Genomic DNA, 17473 nt, shown 5'->3' with positions numbered 1-17473 from the left:
ATAATTCATGTTTCCTATTACCATCAGCCTGATTCTCTCAAACTGCACCAATAAGATAAGGGAAGAATCCGATCAGTTCCTATAAACAAAGAGAGCATTCCTGGCATACGACACTTCCTATCATGTGTCTCTATGTCTAATAATAAGCAGCAGAGATTTAGAATTTTCTTTAGATAGGATTAAAGGGAATTCAGAGTATTTAATCAATGTTATTATGTTAGCAAGAAGTCAACCCTCTTCAGTCATCATGAACAAGTTTATTTAAAAATATATTCAAGTACAAAATATAGGTACATTATTCATCCATCTTAAATATAAAAATATAAAATTAAAAAGGAATATGCCAAAATTATGTTGTATATTTTAGGTGTGTCTCACATTTAAATATAACATACATAAAAACACATTTACAACAGAATTGGCCTTATGATGTGAATTAAATTCAGCACCGGTGTAAATTTACAAGTGGATACGTTTGTGGTGATCAATTTCCGAAACCTGTCTTCCTGAGTCCTGCAGTTCTCCATGTCAAAAAGGCATCAGCTATAAAGATATTGAGGGGATTTATCAAAACTGGAGCAGACAAAATCTGAAGCAGTTGTGCATGGCGACCAATCAGCTTCTCTCTTTCACTTTCAAATCTTAACTGAACAAACTAAAGAGATCTATGGGCTCAGTTTTAGGCTTAACCTAATTAACATAACAGGGGGATAACAGTTTTTATTCTGCATCTTAAAACATTAGACAATATAGGATATGTCATTTGTTTTTGCATGAGTGTGAATAATAACATGTTCATCAGTATTTTAAAACGAGTAGGCATATAATCAATCTCCAATCACACGCACTTTGTAAAAATAACTGAAATTCAGTATTAAAATGTATATGTTATACATTAAAATATAGACTTTTCCATAAAATCTTTAATAGTTTTACAAATATGAAAATATTCCTTGTAACTAAAATAGACACATTTTCAGTTTTTTCAAACTGCGAAATGTATATATACACAATAGCTTATAAATATCAATGCATTGCTGATCTAAAGTGAAAAAACAACAGCAGCATAAGTGCCTTCATCTAAGGTGGAATGATTTGCATTTGGCTGGCTGTAGTGCTGGCTAGGGCATTCTGCTTGTGTCTTATTGCACACTAGAATGTCTTTTTTGCCAGTGCTATGGCTGAGATGTGATACAGCTCTTGGTATTACAAAACAACATGTTTAATATTAAGGAGGTCTCCTCTGAGATTTCAGCAGAGAGTTGGCAACAGCTAAAGCGCCTCCTTGGACAAAACGTACAAAATAGTCACCAGCCAGAGGTCCAACTGCATACAGGCCTTTCTCCTGTAAGCACTCATAGGTGAATGGATCGATCTCCAGTGGGTTCCTTTTAGAGCTGAATGGCTGCTCGGTGTCCAGAGATAGGTACTTGCCATTGTTTGGAAGGAAAGACAAGTTAGGTTTGGAACCAATAAGAATTAGGATCATGGAGACACTGAATGCCTTGTGTTGTCCACATTTATCCCTGAAGATACATTTCTTGTTATCATTAAAGCAGACTGCATGGTGCTCAGGAAGGCTCATGTAACCTTCATATGGTCCACCTTGAAAGACAGATTGTTCTTTCATCATTTGGTACACCTTATGGTACTCTGGGTACATAACCTGAGGTAACTGGTTGAAAATGAGTCCTGGGTCATTAACCCGTCTTCTAAAGGCATGAATTACGGGGATGTTGTAGTGATGCGCTAACAGAATGGCATCTGCAGCTGTCAGCCCTGCGCCTATGATCAGTACTGGGTCTGAGTCTTGGTGGACTTTTTTTGTCTTCACAGCCTCTTCAAGAGCAGAGATCTGGTGGGACACAAAAGGAAGATCTTCTCCTTGGATACTCAATTTTAAAGGGCTATCATATGTTCCTGTGGCCAGAACCACATTCTTTGCATAGACACAGAAATTCTGTTTGATTCCTGAATTGTTCTTGATGAAGCCACTCACTTGGAAGATGCTCTTGTTCTCTGGTAAATGCTCCTCACTTTCGTTCATTCTTACAACAGAGTTGACAACAGCCCCTGAGACAAAGTTGTTCTGAAGTATTTTATTCTTTACATAGTATTGGTAATAGTTCAAGATGTCGCCTGCAGTGGACCTATCATTTCGGAGGTTCCTAAAAAAAAAAGCAAGTAGGTGGTTAGCAAAATAACTACTGTATTATTACACTAGCTTTGAAAACTAATATTGTTATAATATAGAATTTCTGGATATTAGTATGCCTGTTGTCTTTGCCACTGCTCTGTGTGAGAATGAGGCTCTGCTTGGTCTCTTGTATGGTAGAGCAATAGGAAAATGCTGAGATTACTTGATAAGTTACAGATCTTTGGGTAATGGGACTGGCCACTTAGGCGCTAAGCACTGTGGAAAGGCAGGCGGAATGTTATGTGTTCCCCTTACCCAGAAGAATTGGCTATTTTTTGTGTTATCTGCAGGGTAGAGAAGCACAGGGATGAGAAATACAGTCTCCTTTTGGTCCCTTATTTAACGTGAACCTGGCCCAGTACCGGCAAAGTGCAGTTTCATTTCAATGCAAAAATCTGCAATTAAAACTCAAAGTCGGTGCTGTTCATTTGTGCAGAAAATAAATCCTTTTCACAGTACAAGAACCCTTAACATCAGATAAGATTACTGTTTCCAGAATGGGATAGTTGTGTATGAGATAAATGTATCCATGTTCAGAATGCAAGCTATGTGCAGTATGAGTAACTGAGATAAATACAGATTAGCCAGTCTGTAGGCGGTGTTGTAATCATACTAGTTATCTGCTTTAGACTGTGTTCTTGTATTGCAAATTGGAGTTTTCTGTAATGGTCTTATCAGGTGACCCCAAAGCCTGGCCTTCCTCCAAGTGTTTTCAAGAATTCCTATGAACATACAGTACATATAAGATAATAGACACAGATGCTTTATATATTTTACATCAACTGAACAGGCTCAGGACCAGGGTATAACTACCTAATGAGGAGATGCTTGGCTTCATTTTCTCTACAGATATAGAAGCAGTCTGTATAAAGGAACTTTCATCTAAGGTTTTGGTTAAGGAAAGGATAGTTAACCATAAAATATAAAATTCTTCCATATAATCACTTGCTAAGGTTTGCAGCTTTGAATGTACTGTTTAGCTGCCAGCACACTATCATTTGAAAACAAGAGACAATTTAATTTAATTGGGACAGATGTAGTTTAATGTAGGAAAATGTTGTGTATTTCCAGTGGGTGTATATGTTATTGATTACAGCAGCGTTATCCTTAAACAAAAGTTCTATTTGGCCTTCACAGTTTTAGAAGCATGGTCATCAATGTTTTTGTTATATACTGTATAAAGATTTGTAGATGGCCCATAACAGGAAGCATCCAGTGGTTCTATGTCATTTTCTGCCTCCCATTGAAAAACACATGTGATGCATCACTTAACATTTTCCATTAGTCCCCCTGTAAAATCTTGCAAATGCCTGTTAAGCCTGCCATGAAAGCCATGTCATGCTGAGTGACAACACTGCTGTACTGCTCCAGAATTCAGAGCAGCATTGTTATCCTCATGTAGGCTGTGTCTGCTTGCACTATTGTAGCAAGAGAAGATGTTGCAAGGGGTGTGAGTATATGCATTGCTACTGCTGATTCACAGGTCTTTCGCTTGTCAATCAGTACTTATATTTACAAATTCTTCATAGAAAGAAGGTTTTTAAAACATTGACATATATGGATAACTTTTTATATAATGAGCTGCTTTGTTTACATGTTATCCAAAACCACTAAAAAAATACCATTCCCTTTAAACAGTCCCCATACATTAGAGCTTGGTTGTATGTTTGGTTCCTTACCTCCTTTTCATCCTCATCCAGTCTTGAAATGAAAGATCAGGCAGGCCCATCCAGTCCCCGCGGCTTAGAGTAATCATGGATCCCGCAATGGCCTGAAATAGAACATATTTGTAGTCACGCAGTTTCCAGAGACATAGCAACAAAACAAAAATGTTTTTTCCTGAAAGTAATTTTTAGAGGTGCACCGAAATGGAAATGTTAAAACCGAAACAAACAAAAAATGTCAGGCCGAAACCGAAAATGTTTTTTATTTTTTCAATTTTTTTAAATATTTTATTTTTTATAAACTTTTTAATTTTTTTATATTTATTAATTCATTTTTTATTAAATATTTTTACTTTTCTTTTAGGGGCTTCAGGGGAATATTGGGGGTCTAAACAGACCCCTGATATTTCCCTTTTAAAATAGAAAAAGAGATTGAAAACACAGAGTCCTCAATCTCTTTTTCTGTGTCCCCTGTTATCAATGAACAGGAACCCTCTATACTGAGTGTTCCTGTTCATTGATAACATGAGAACATTGTGAGTTTACTATAACTACAATTATGAATGAATGGGGGTGATGTAGATCACTCCCATTCATTCATAATTGAGGATATAGTTAACATACCTTGATAGTTAACGTACCTTGCTTTTCTCTCTGAAACGCTGTCACAGGAGGCTGATCGAGCGGTGTAGAGAGGAGAGCCCAGCCTCCTGTGACAGCGCTGTCTCCGCCCCCACACCGCTCTGCCAGACTTTGATAGGCGGCTGAGCGGTGTGGGAGGAGAGACGCCGGCCGCTCACAGCGCTCTCGTCCTGCAGCGCTCGGCCGGCTGTCACTTTCTTTTCTCCCCGCTGGAACACAGAGCAGCGCCCAGCGGGGAGAAAAGAAACCTGGGATGCGCCGATGTATCGGCCGAAACATGGCTCTTTCGGCATTATGCCAAAAGTGCCATTTTCGGCCGATATGTTTCGGCGCCGATATATAGGTGCATCCCTAGTAATTTTATTGTTTGCTCGGTGTTCTATTATATCATAATTCTATTTCACATACATGAGTCAAAGGAATTTCAGCAATTCTTAACCTCCATTCTCCTGAGCAGAGGTAACTAAAAGGTATGCCTATGTTTGATCATATGATCAGCAATGGAAAGGGCCCAGAGCAAAATTTTCTCCAAAAAGGGAAGTGTTACAACTCTTTGTGACATTGTATCTTTCCATCCCAGGATGACACTTAAAGCCACACTGCAGGTAAAAATGATATTTACACACCGCACTAGGTGTGTAAATTATCATTAATAAGCAGCGCGTTATGTGTGGAGGGCCACTGCAAAGTATAAAAATCTTACCTTCAGCATGCTGGCTCCTACACATAACACCGAGCTTCCAGGTTCTGTGGCCAGTGAGGGATGAGACTTGGGCAATAGAGTGCTCCAGACGCATCGCCCTGCCAGGTAAAACTTTTATACTTTGCAGCCGCTCTCCACACATCACATTTAGCTTTAATGATAATTTGCACACCCAGAGTGGTGTGTAAATTATGATTTTTTTTCCCCATGAAATGTGGCTTTAACAAAACTCTATTTTAAAACCTTAGTATAAGTCTACTTTAATTTTTTAGAACAGTCAAGTGTGCAGATGTATACTATAAGTCTGTTTTACAAATAACAGTAGCTAAAGCGCTCGGCTTCTCTTTATGTGTTCTGCAGCTTCCTCTTCTAATGTGATCCATTTGTAAATTATATTTTAAAAAACTCACATTCCAAGCGCCTCCTGGTGGTCCTCTCCCCAGAACCAAGTGAGGAATTGCTCTCTCTGGCTCTAGAGTCCAGCTCAGCACAGATTCCACATCTCCAAGAAAATCAGTGTCAGGTCTGAGCAGAGTGTCAAACAGCAGAGCGGCTGGGCTGCTGGAGCGTCCTTCCAAACCCTCAGACAAATACTCCAAATCCTGGATATGGCAAAACAAAAGTAAGGTGTAAATGTATTCATTGTTGTAGCAATAGTCATTGTTCGTTACCTCCCATCACCAATGTGGGGAGTGTTTTGGTTTCTCTACTTGTGTACTTTTTGTACTCTGTACTTTGTATTTTAAAGGAGAACTATGAGGCGAGTAAAAATCACTCACCTCATAGTTCTAGCCGACCTGTGACAATGAAACTGTCAGAGGTCGGCTCAATAGATCGGGAAGTGAGCGAACACATACCGTCGCTCGCTCACTTCTCAATCCTATCCCTGCAGAGAGCCGTCGCTGTCACTCACGGCTCCCTGCAGGGTTTCCCCCTCCCCTGTCCGATTCCCCAGCGCTGACTGGCGGAACGGACGGGGGCGGGTACAGCTGGCTCTCCCTCTAGATAGGCAGAGCCGGCTGTAACTCACGCAGCTGGGTGGATCCAGACAGTAATGTCGGGATTTGTCCCGGCTGCGGCGTCTCAGTATACCGCGAGCTGTAGCTTTGGGTGACGGGAGGGCGCTAGTTTATGTCCTCCCGTGACCCTTAAGAGAACTATGGGGAAAAGCCCTGACCCTATAGTTCACCTTTAAAAATCTGCAATAAACCTCAGGGACCATTGTGTAGGTCATGGCAAAGTGTGAATATTGTGGTGAAGCTTCAAGCAATCGGCTTCACTGCTCACCACAACGTTAGCACACAGAAAATACAGTGAAGGGAATTTATCAAAACTGGAGCAGACAAAATCTGGAGCAGCTGTGCATGGCAACCAATCAGCTTCTCTATTTAATTTTCAAATCTTAACTGAACAAACTAAAGAGAGAATGTCATGCACAGCTGCTCCAGATTTTGTCTGCTCCAGCTTTGATAAATTCCTCCAGTATATTTAACACAGTTACAGAAAGCTATTGGTATGAACTATGTAAGGTATTTTTAGACCCTTCCTAAAAAGAAGGTCTCCACCTGACAACACAGTGGGTACTATGTAAAGGGCATAGAGTTTCAACATTGTCAGTCTTAAAGTCTTATTTTAAGTCCCTTCAAAGAATTTTACATATAACTCAAAAGCCTCTATTATACAGTTTGCTTATAGAAAAATGAACTCTTATTTTGTTTTGACTGACCTCAGACTAATACACTGACTTAGAACTATGGTGTGTGCAATTCAACATCAGCTAATAATATTTCCACACTGTAGCCCCCTAAGGCTATTGCCTCCATGGATTCACGGTGATAATCTAGTCCTGGCTAGAAGAGGCACCTGTAGGCCATGGTGACCTTTCCACAGGGCTGGACTCCTATAGTGTCATCAGCTAGCTGGTTGTCAAAAAACCTCATGTAATGGAGTGTTCATTGCTTGAAAGACCTGATTTTTTTTCTAAATCTGTGCTCTTTTCTCTTACTTTGACAAAAGAATAGAATTAAATGAATGCCAGCATAGCTCCAATATTAGATTGCTATGAAAGCATTTGGCTTGCCACAGATGTTCCCTATGCTTCTTTGAGATCCATTTGCTTAAGTTTTAGCCATATTGCAGCTATTACTTCTGCATTTATCTTTAAAATAGACACAGTAACCAATTCTAGCCACTGCTAACAATACAATATATGTTGCAGATGTTGCACATATCTCAAACAACCATCATGTGATTGCGTAATTCCATATATAAGTGTACACAAACCTGTTGTGTGATAGGAACATGAGGGAATTCTTCTAGTTTCCTTTGTAACAATGGATTGGGATGAACAGCTCCCTCTTTCACATATGGAGTATATCCAGACAATAAGTAGGACAGACAAATCCCTGATGGGCCATTACCTAAAAGCAAGCAAGCATAAATCATTTATAGATATATCTATAGGTTCTTGAAAGCAACACATGAATCAAGCACATGTTTGTAATACACTCTATAAACATTAACAGAACTGGATAGGTAATCCATTTTCATTATCAGATACAAGAACATATGAGAACCACAAATGGACAGCTCCCGGGGGCAAAGTAGATGAAAGCTACATGCACTGTACTAGAACCTACCATCTATTGTGTATTCTATGTCAGATCTGGAAGATCAAGGGCTTATGGTCGAGGGTTAAAGTTGTAAGCCAATTGTAATTCCAGAAAAAGGAAAATCAACATGTCCTAGAGTATTGCCTATTACACAGTTAGAGTTATATATGCTAACATATACACCAGACAAGGTATAAATTGGGATCCACAGTCACCATTTGTATTTACAGTTATATAGACCTAAAATAGATTGACTACCCAAATCACAACATGGATGGATCCATTCACATGAATCCAGAGCTTATGGCCCGTTCACAATGGGTGGGTGTGTTAATCGTGAAAGTAGTGCATGCACCATACAGCAACGCACAGTATTGCGATACTGCTCATCGTGTGCAATCGATTGCATTGCGGATGCGAGGTGCATTTGGGGTGCCATCCAAATGAATGGCAATGCAACACACCTGCCACCCTGTTAATGTAAGGTAGGTGCGTTGCGTGGAACTGTGTGATTAATGCACGGACCTAATTTGAACAGCCCCTTAAACCTGAACTACTGTCAGACAGAGATGACCATCACCAGTTAGAATAAGTCCCTAAATGTGTCCTGTATAAGATTCCCTTTACAGCAAGTATCCGACTGTGAGAAGAATGATTAGCAATGTGAATCTCTCAAGCTTTACTGTGTTGCACAGTGCTGTCAATCCAACACTGGGAGCTTGATGATAGAAGGGGAGCAGAATGATAATGCTATCAGTGCCCCCATGCTCTCATTCATAGTTCTATCTGCAGGCTGGGGGGTAATTCAGTGGTTCATGTATATTGCCTAACTACTTTAAGGTCCTGTGTGGACGGGCTGCTTCTCTCCTTATACAAGTCAGTGGAAATGGAAAAGCAACTTGAAGCACATTGATGAAGCTAAAGGTGCCCATACACTGCTTGATTCTCGTACGAGAATCGCGGGAAATCCCGCGATCGTACGAGAATCGAGCAGTGTGAACAAAGACGTGCGACCGTTTCTACTGTAAGGTCGCACGTCTTTTGTCTAAGGAGCATGCTAGAAAGCCAGCCGCAAATCGTACGATTTTCGGCTGGTTTGAACGGTGCTCGGGAGACAAATGCCGAACGGGCCGGTGTGCGCACACTGCCAGTTCAGCATTGCGGTCATCGGAAGCCCGCCCCTCAAGGGGGCGGGCTTGCGATGATCGAGAGTACGATCTGCCTGTCCAAGATGGGCAGATCGTACGTTTTTTTAATTACTTTACAACCATCGCAAGACTAAGGTATTGCGATGGTTGTAAAGTGTATGGTCACCTTTAGACAGAGCTCAAATTCACCTGTCAATGAACTTAGAATGATCTGGAAAGCATTTAAAACTGATCTAAAATGTAAGCTGAATGCACCTGAAAGCAAGCTGCAAATGCCTACGACACTAGCCCAAAGCCCATCGACACAGGCTCTATTACTGTCTGAACTAAGCAGGTAAGGCAGTTTACATATATGTATTTTCATTCATAATTAGGCTGATGTTCAGCTTTAACACAGAGTATTCTTGGTGGAACATTGTTGTATTTTTCCCATACATGTTTTCCCTGAATGAATGTAAGAGCACAATACATGTCTGTGCACTCTGTGGTGGTCAGAGAGATATGATTACATTTGAAACAATAATGTATTGCTCCCCTACAGAGAACCTGTTAAGCCACTTCCAGCGCTCCCTGGGAGGGATATCAGTGGGTATGGGCATGGTGCACTTATGTAATGTAATACAAGTTACAGCTGGTCCTTCTGTGCCTGTAAACTAATGGTTATCCTAATTAGAATATAATGTAGGTATATGGCAAATAGGATAAAGGTTACATTTATGACATCACCCAACGTAAATGCATATAAAAATATCATGCCAAGCATGTGTGTTTAAATGGTTGCTTGTTGTATCTTGTATCTTAGCTTTGTTCTCTTTTACTGTAAATGCCACTACATCATTACATGTTTTGGCCTGTATAAGACAATGTTGTGCCAGATTGCCAACATGGTAATGTAAATGGTAACAGATATGAGGTACCGTAAGGGACAAAACAGTAAAAAGAGCCCTTTGCATTTATAGATTTAAAAGCACATGAACCAATGTTGCCAAGCCAGTCATCTCTGGCCTCTGATTGGGAGCACACTATGGCCACTTGCCACCCAATCAGAATTCTGCACTCAAGAACATGTGGCTACAGCTGCTTGTAAATTGCAATTTGGTCACAAATGGTATGCATCAACTGGCTTATGTAATAAAATTGAAACAAAGTGTATTAACCAGAGCAACCAATCAGAATCTTGTACTGGTTTCCTTTCTTTTAAAGAATAACTCTGGGAATTAAAAAAATGTACACTTGTAGTGGAGCTCAGTGGGATTTAAGTGCTTGTTTTGTCTAGCGGGGCTGAATAAAACAGATATATCGACCTGTTCCTCGGTCTTGTCGGGCTAAAAGAACAGTCCCCATGGCCTCTTCTCCCCAGGCTCTGGCAGTCTAAGGACTGCCGATGTCATCACATCTTGTGCAGGTCTGTTGACTTGTATTAGACATGAGGACACTGGGGACATTTGACAGCTGGAGCGGACCGGGAGAGAGCTGAGTGCTGACCACCGCGGGATTGAGGATAAGGCGAGTATATATGGTTTATTTGAGTCCCCTAGACAAAATGAGCACTTAGTTTTTAAAATTCCCTTCTTCTTTAACAGCAGTTGCAATTGGTGATTGTCCTTTTTGCTCCTTGTTTATTTAACAAATCTTCAAGGCTGATGGGAACAACATGGTTCAAAAAATATTGCAGAAATATTTTAAAAACAATGAAACTGAGCAAACTCGTCTCTTTTTGAGGGATAGATGTAGAAGCAATCCCACTGACTTGGCTGTCTTTAGGCTGAGAGTGGTTATTGCTAAAGTGGAAGTGGTCTACATGGAAATTTGCAGAGAAACTTCTCTGTTTCAGTTTTATAAGTATTATTAGAGATGTCATCCTGACTAGACAGTGACTAAGCATTATGGAAAGCCAGCAGGCAGGCACTTACCAATAATAACCACGGGAAGGGGCGACCTTTCACTGGTCTGATAATTTGCTAATTCCATAGACATTGTGGCCTCTTGGAGAAAAAGATCGGAGTATCTGAAATTAGAAAATGTGGGTTTAAATGATTGATATTTGGTACATGTTGTCCCCTCTATGATTGAGCTAAATAAATACAGTTACTGTGGTACATTATATTCTGGCACTGAAAGTCTGGCGTTGTTAATTTCAGTGCTGAAAAGAAGAGTGCTGTTCAATATGTCCCAACAATTCCCTGTCCTAAAGTACCCCCAATGCTCTAAGTGTTTACATAGCCAAAACTTGGATAGAGTGGGGAAAGATTAAAACACCCGGCCAGTTTTTTTTGCCATTTGTGTGCCATTGGGGAAATTTCCCTTCACCTTTTCTCCTAAAGACGCAACTGGAATTTGGAGGAAATCTCCCAAAGTGAGGGAAATTGCCCTCTTAGACAGATGTCCCTGGAAACATTGAATAATTTCCTCATAGCTTTTGTTCTGGATACAACTCAAGATTTCCTCTAATTTTCCTTTCCCTGTAACGCTTACCAGTATAAATAGAGAGGCAAAACTCCCCAGTAGAAACAGAGACAGCATCAAAAACGTTGCAGAAGCCCTTCCCCTCCTCTATTCAAAACTATAAAACTATAAAAAAAAAAGTTTGCCTAAAGATACATTTTAGCCCTCCACTATTGAACCAATGAAATGGAGCAAGACTCAGGCAAGCTTATCCTTCAAACAGTACGAGACAAGCGGTTTGTGACTGATTGAACAGGGGGTTCATACGCTGGGCAGATGCCGTTTGCACAGCACTAACACCCCTAGATGGCACTATTCAGTATATAAAATTGCTATACTCGTCAGCACCATCTATGGGCGCTAGTGCCATTCGAATGGGCAGAAGTTTTCTAATTGAAGCTCTAACAGTTCTTTGTGACATTAGTCAGTGCTAATAATTCCCACTTAGATATTTAAACTACATCTCAATAGCACAACTTCTTTGCCCTTATCCACTGCCATTAACAGCAGCCTTCCTCCAACACAAGTTTCCATCTAACTGCTTAAGTACCTTACACCCACCCCATCACGACACATACACATCCTCAACTCCTAAACTAACCCTCTAAAACCTAACAATAATCTTGGACTAACATCTCACATTAACCTGCTCTCTACTAAGGCCAATATAACCTTGAGCTGGTCATACACTAGATTTTTTTCCTTTGACCTGCAGGCTGAATGAAAAAAAATAATAATCTAACACTCCTCCTAAACAGCATAGATGGACAAATCTCCTGCTGAGGCTTTATTATTCTGACAGCCACCATGCACCGCTGTCAGAACGCATGCACAGTGACTGCATCTGATTAAGTGCAAACATTGTAGGCCAAGAATTTTCTGCCCAGTACCTTTGATTTTCAAATCAAAGATTCAGGTGGGAGGTTGCCAACAGGGCCGACCGCAGATCGCATTTTGGCCAGCTCAAGAACCAGCCAAAAACACTGACAGGGTTATTCACAAAAAGATGAAGAGTTTGGAGAAGGCAGGCAGGCAGTGAACAATCTAGGCCAAAATAGCTGATTTGGAAAAATTCCCCAATTCAGCTCACTTTCCAGTTCAGCTATATTGTCCTAGATTGTTCACGTCTCGTGACTTCTCCAAACTCTTCACCCTTTTTGTGAATAACCCTGTTAGTAACCCCTTCTGCATCATACCTTGTTCTGCATCGAACACAGCAATTGAAGCTTACTGAATACTATGCGGTCTATTCACAGAACAGCCGTAGGCAGCCGAGTGGATAACCGCCCCGAAGTGAAGTTATTCGGCTATTCTGCTCGGTACCTCTGTGGTGCCGAGCAGAATAGAAAAACAGTCAAAAAATGTGAAAAAAAATAGAAAACGATTGAAATGATGGCAGATAGCAGAGGACGCAATAGCTTCTTTGCTATCTGCAATGGTTTTTTTTGTATTCTGTCAGCTGCTGCCGTCAAAATAGAAAAAAAAAGTCAGCATAGTAATGCATAGCTAGATTCCTATTGGCTATTTCATATTGCAATATCCAATAGCCAGCTGGCTATTGCACCCGACCCTCTGCCAATCACTAGAAGGGGACCTGATGGAGAACTTCAGGTCCCCTCTGCTGATTGACAGCAGCAGTGGGCGGGTGCAATAGCTAGTTTGCTATTGGCTATTGCAAAGTGAAATAGCAAATAGGAATGTAGCTATGCATTCCTATACTGTATTTTTTTTCTGACTGACGGCGGCCAGCGGCTCCGATGTCAGAAGAAAAACAAACAAACAACAGAGCAGGGAAAGGTTTACTCTGCTCGATCGAGCAGAGTAAACCTTTCTGGGCGAAAGTGTTTCTCTCCTTCGGGGGCGGCCAGGAGCCGCTATCTAATAGCGGGAGACTCCCAGAGCGTCCGGGAGAGTAATGACAGATCAGCGTCCCTGATTACCTGGTAACCAGGGACGCTAATCTGTCTCTGCAAGTGGCCAGAGCCAGCTGTGAGATGACGGCTGGCTCCGCCCAGCTGTCAGTAGCAGGCTGTCGGCCGGCCAACGGCCAGCTTCGGCTTTCACCTCGGCTCAGTCGAGCCAAGGCATATGCCTTCGGCTCGACTGAGCCGCTCGGCCAACTACAGGAGCTCTACAGGCTATAGTGAATAGCCCGTGCAGCAGCCCTTCGGTTCTACTCAACCGAAGTGATCCTGGGGCCAAAGCTAGCCGAAGGATCAGCCGAAGCTACGGCTAGATCCTTCGGCAGCTTTGTGAATAGACCCCTATGTATTCTGTGTGCAGTTATTTCACAGTTACTATGTACTTTAAATAATAATGAATCAGATACAGTAGCTCGTGTCTGCAATACCTACTATTTCATATCATCACAAATACTAATGATCTTGTTTAGTAGACCACTGGGAAATTACTAAAATGAAATAAAAAAAGTCTAAAACTAAATGCAATAAATTGTGAGATTATAGCTTGTTTTAGAAAACCTAAAACATTAAAGCGTCCATTATCCATTATATGAAAGAGAGAGTAGTATTCATCGGCATGAATCTGAAGCACTCTGTCTGCATAGAAGGGTCAGCTGACATTTACATAACTTTGTTCTATTTCTTACTGTTTGTTAGCTGTCTTTTTAGCTGAAAGGGAGGTTTAAAAGTGACAGACAGCAGTATTCATCTATGGATTACTTGACAGGATAACAGCGGTGCGTTGGGAAATATTGCAACACTTTCACTGTAAAGAGCAATTCCAGGCAACCAATGCGATGCATCAGAAATTCATGCATGCTGCCTTTTTAGTACATCAGAGATTACATTCTATGACAGAATGCACTGTGCACCATTGATTTATTTTTCCATTGTGAGCATTCCTTTAAGGAGTAAAACAGGAATGGAGGAGGCAAGCCCCACAGTTATATTCTCAGCTATGTTCTCAAGTCTCCTTCCCCAGCCTCTCACCCTTTGGGCTGCCAGAAAAGTAAGAGTTTACCATGGTCCCAGTAAGTGATCCCTCGAGGACACAAGAGAAAATGCTTCACCCTGCCTCTGGAAGACTGATGACATTCACCAAAGATGCTCATCTCAACCCTATACATAGCTGCTGCACTGGAGCTCAACTGCTTTGTAATGGTCAAATTTACAGCTTGGCATGTATTCATGGTGACCCATAAAGTTATTTGTAGGTCCCCTTTAAAGAGCAATTCCAAGAAGCAAATGAAAACAATCGGTAAGTTACCAATATGAGTAAGCAAGTGCTGCTGTATCAAAAAAACAAAGTTTGCTTAAATTACCCTTATCTACATTCTGCAGCAAGAATACAGGTAGCACCTCACATAGTCACTGGGAGTGTACTTCCTAAAGTATATAGCTTCCTCTCTCTGCTAAATGTACCACCAATCATGTTCAAACATCCAGGGTGAGACTTTAATGTGATTAGTGCCTTCAAAAACATCTTAGTACAGGCATTTTTTCAACATCAAACTTTCTATATGTAAAATCCAATAGGAAGCCTGCAGTGGTGTGTTTATGAATAACTGCCCTGCATCAGAAGCAGGGGATCACAGATCACCAACAAAAGGGACTGGGATGGACTGGCGCATTATAGCTATTCCAGGATGAAAAGCAAAGTACTGGCCAAGTAGGCTGTGCTCCTATTGTGCATTTTAAAGGTAATGTTTATTACTGATTAAAGGATATCTATGGTCAAAAACGAAAAGTAAATATGTATTTCCATATTGAATTTCCATAAGTTCTATCCCACTCCTAGAGTTGAGAATGGAGATTGCATCACATCAGGCAGCAGGGAAAGAGATGCAAAGCACACTGGGAATCCAGGAAGTTGGTGAAAGTGATGGGCAAACAGAAGGCAGCACCGGCTACATAAAAGGGATTTGTTTTCAAGAAAGCTTTCATTGCATTATGTTAAAACAGGATAGCACATGCTGGGACTTTGCAACTCCTTTAAGTATGTAAAAGTTTCATAACCTTATCACATATATATCGTTATGTACAAATGCTATTAAGTAATTTCACCAACTTGCAATTCAGGTTTAGTGGCACCTTAAGCACAGACAGGTATAAAACGGAAAATTATTTTCCTGGAATCTATAATAATAATCTAGGTGGTACACAATCTTCCCGGTACTCAGGCGGAAGGCCTGCAGTCACAAAATGAAAGACGCAGATGATGCAATCTTCCCAGCAACCGCAGATGTTCCCTGTCTTGTCTGTATATTAAATCGACAGGATTAGCCTGGCTCTGGATGTACAGCTGGCAGCCAGTGAAAGGATTCTGTGCCCTCTGATATGGGCACGATTTGATCTTCATGTCACTCAAACTGTTCTGCCTGCCAATATCCTGCCTTGTCCTTCTGCTGGCAGTTTACCTCAGATCAACTATCATAAAAACTGATTGTGAATGTGTCACTGTGCAAGTGCCCACCACAAAATCAATGATTGCCTCTGCATAACCTGTTCAGTGCAAGTCAATGGTCGCAATGATATCACGGATCCTTAGACCGCCGGCGCCTGGGGGAAAAGAGGCTATATGCACTGGTGTAGCAGCCAGGTGGGACCAAAGATCAGGTCAGTATATCTTTTTGGTTTTAGACCCTAGACCAAAATGAGCACTTAACCCTTGCACTGGGGCTACCCAATTTTTAATATGGCCATAATTTTTCTTTTCAGGGCTTTTACCCATAGTTCTCCTTAGGGTAACGGGAGGACACAAACTAGAGTCCTCCCATCACCCTAAGCTCAGTATACCGCGAACTACAGCTCGCGGTATACTGAGACGCCGCAGCCGGAGCGGATGCCGACATCGTTGTCGAGATCCGCCCAGCTGCGTGAGTGACAGCTGGCTCTGCCTATCTAGAGGCAGAGCCAGCTGTACCCGCCCCCTCCTCCGTCCGTTTCGCCAGTCAGCGCTGGCGGATCAGAGCGGGGAGGGGGGAATCCATCCCCTCCCCTGTCACGGCAGAGAGCCGTGACAGGATCGAGAAGTGAGCGAACGCCGGCATGTGTTTGCTCACCTCCCGATCTACTGAGCCGACCTGTGACAGTCTCATTGTCACAGGTCGGCTAGAACTATGAGGTGAGTGAAAAGCACTCACCTCATAGTTCTCCTTTAAGAAAATTGTGGAATGCAGCATTTCTGGTATGCTGCAGCCTATTCAAAATAAAGGGGCTTCTTAATGCAACACACACAAAATGCACATGTGTACTGCAACACACAGGTATCAACAGGCCCTGAGTCAAAACACATGGAACTTTAAAATGTACACAAGACTGGCTCCTTTGATTGAAAAAACGATTTTTGTCGAACGGGGATCCCAATGGGGCCACATAGTGGTCTAATTTCTGCCCAGTCAGCAGGGAAAATTCAACCTGTGTATGGCAAGGTGCTGAAGGTGCAAGCTCCATAGCTGCCATGACGATATTTTCAAGTCTCCGACACAGAACCCCAAGTCAGGACTCTTGATATGCACACACTTTTCTGGTAACTCTATAAGTAGTAAAGCAAGAAAAATGTCAACCCTGGAGCTTGCACCTTCAAAAACAAGTCAGAAATGGCTGCGTTCATATTTTTATCTTGACCGGTCACCGCTCACTATGATGTAACCATATGAAGTAAAGGAAACTAGAAAACAGAGTATACAGTTAAAAACACTGACAGATGAATGTGAACACAGATAAGCAGTGCAGTTACCCCACCCAGGCATCTGTACAGTGCCGTTTGTAAAGTCACCTAAGGTGCACAAGCACCAGTATACTATTTTATAGAAACTCTGGCGGGCTGTTGATTCATAAACTACAAGAATAGATTGTCAGAATTTGTTTAAGAATGTAGCTATCAGTTGTCAGCAAATGCTGCTCTGCTATGGTTTAGATATGATCTCCAAGCAAACGTGCACACTTTCATTTACTGTTACTCTCTACAGCCCTTAAGATTACATTTCCATCAAACCCAGATAACCAGCTGAATCTTTACAGCAGGCTCACAGGCTACTTTGTGGGTGCAGGTATGCTTTGAGGCTCAGCTGTCATCCCGCGGAGTGATAGTTTGGAGTA

The 17473-nt window shown here is 41.6% G+C and overlaps 1 protein-coding gene across 1 annotated transcript; it reads right to left on the bottom strand.

The window, feature by feature from the left end:
* Window positions 1-1015: 1015 nt before the first annotated feature.
* OSGIN1 (oxidative stress induced growth inhibitor 1) lies at window positions 1016-10969 on the bottom strand. The gene is made up of 5 exons (XM_018568056.1): window positions 10880-10969; window positions 7490-7626; window positions 5617-5808; window positions 3877-3968; window positions 1016-2168 (listed from the first exon to the last, which is right to left on the bottom strand). Exons 1-5 carry the CDS (start codon window positions 10941-10943, stop codon window positions 1229-1231), a joined length of 1425 nt encoding a protein of 474 aa, XP_018423558.1. The 5' UTR covers window positions 10944-10969; the 3' UTR covers window positions 1016-1228.
* Window positions 10970-17473: the final 6504 nt, after the last annotated feature.

Source organism: Nanorana parkeri, unplaced genomic scaffold (assembly GCF_000935625.1).
Source record: "Nanorana parkeri isolate BGI_ZX_2015 unplaced genomic scaffold, ASM93562v1 scaffold1132, whole genome shotgun sequence".
Classification (NCBI taxonomy): domain Eukaryota; kingdom Metazoa; phylum Chordata; class Amphibia; order Anura; family Dicroglossidae; genus Nanorana; species Nanorana parkeri.
The sequence above is the reverse complement of the archived record's forward strand: the minus strand, read 5'-3'. Positions and strand labels throughout refer to the sequence as shown.

Excerpts from the sequence above, each read along its gene's own strand:
- OSGIN1 (XM_018568056.1), bottom strand. The coding sequence starts at position 10,943 with ATGTCTATGGAATTAGCAAATTATCAGACCAGTGAAAGGTCGCCCCTT. Across the intron at positions 7,627-10,879 it reads CCTTCCCGTGGTTATTATTG|GTAATGGCCCATCAGGGATT; the intron begins GTAAGTGCCTGC and ends GCTTGCTTTTAG. Across the intron at positions 3,969-5,616 it reads CACCAGGAGGCGCTTGGAAT|GCCATTGCGGGATCCATGAT; the intron begins GTGAGTTTTTTA and ends GTTCTATTTCAG.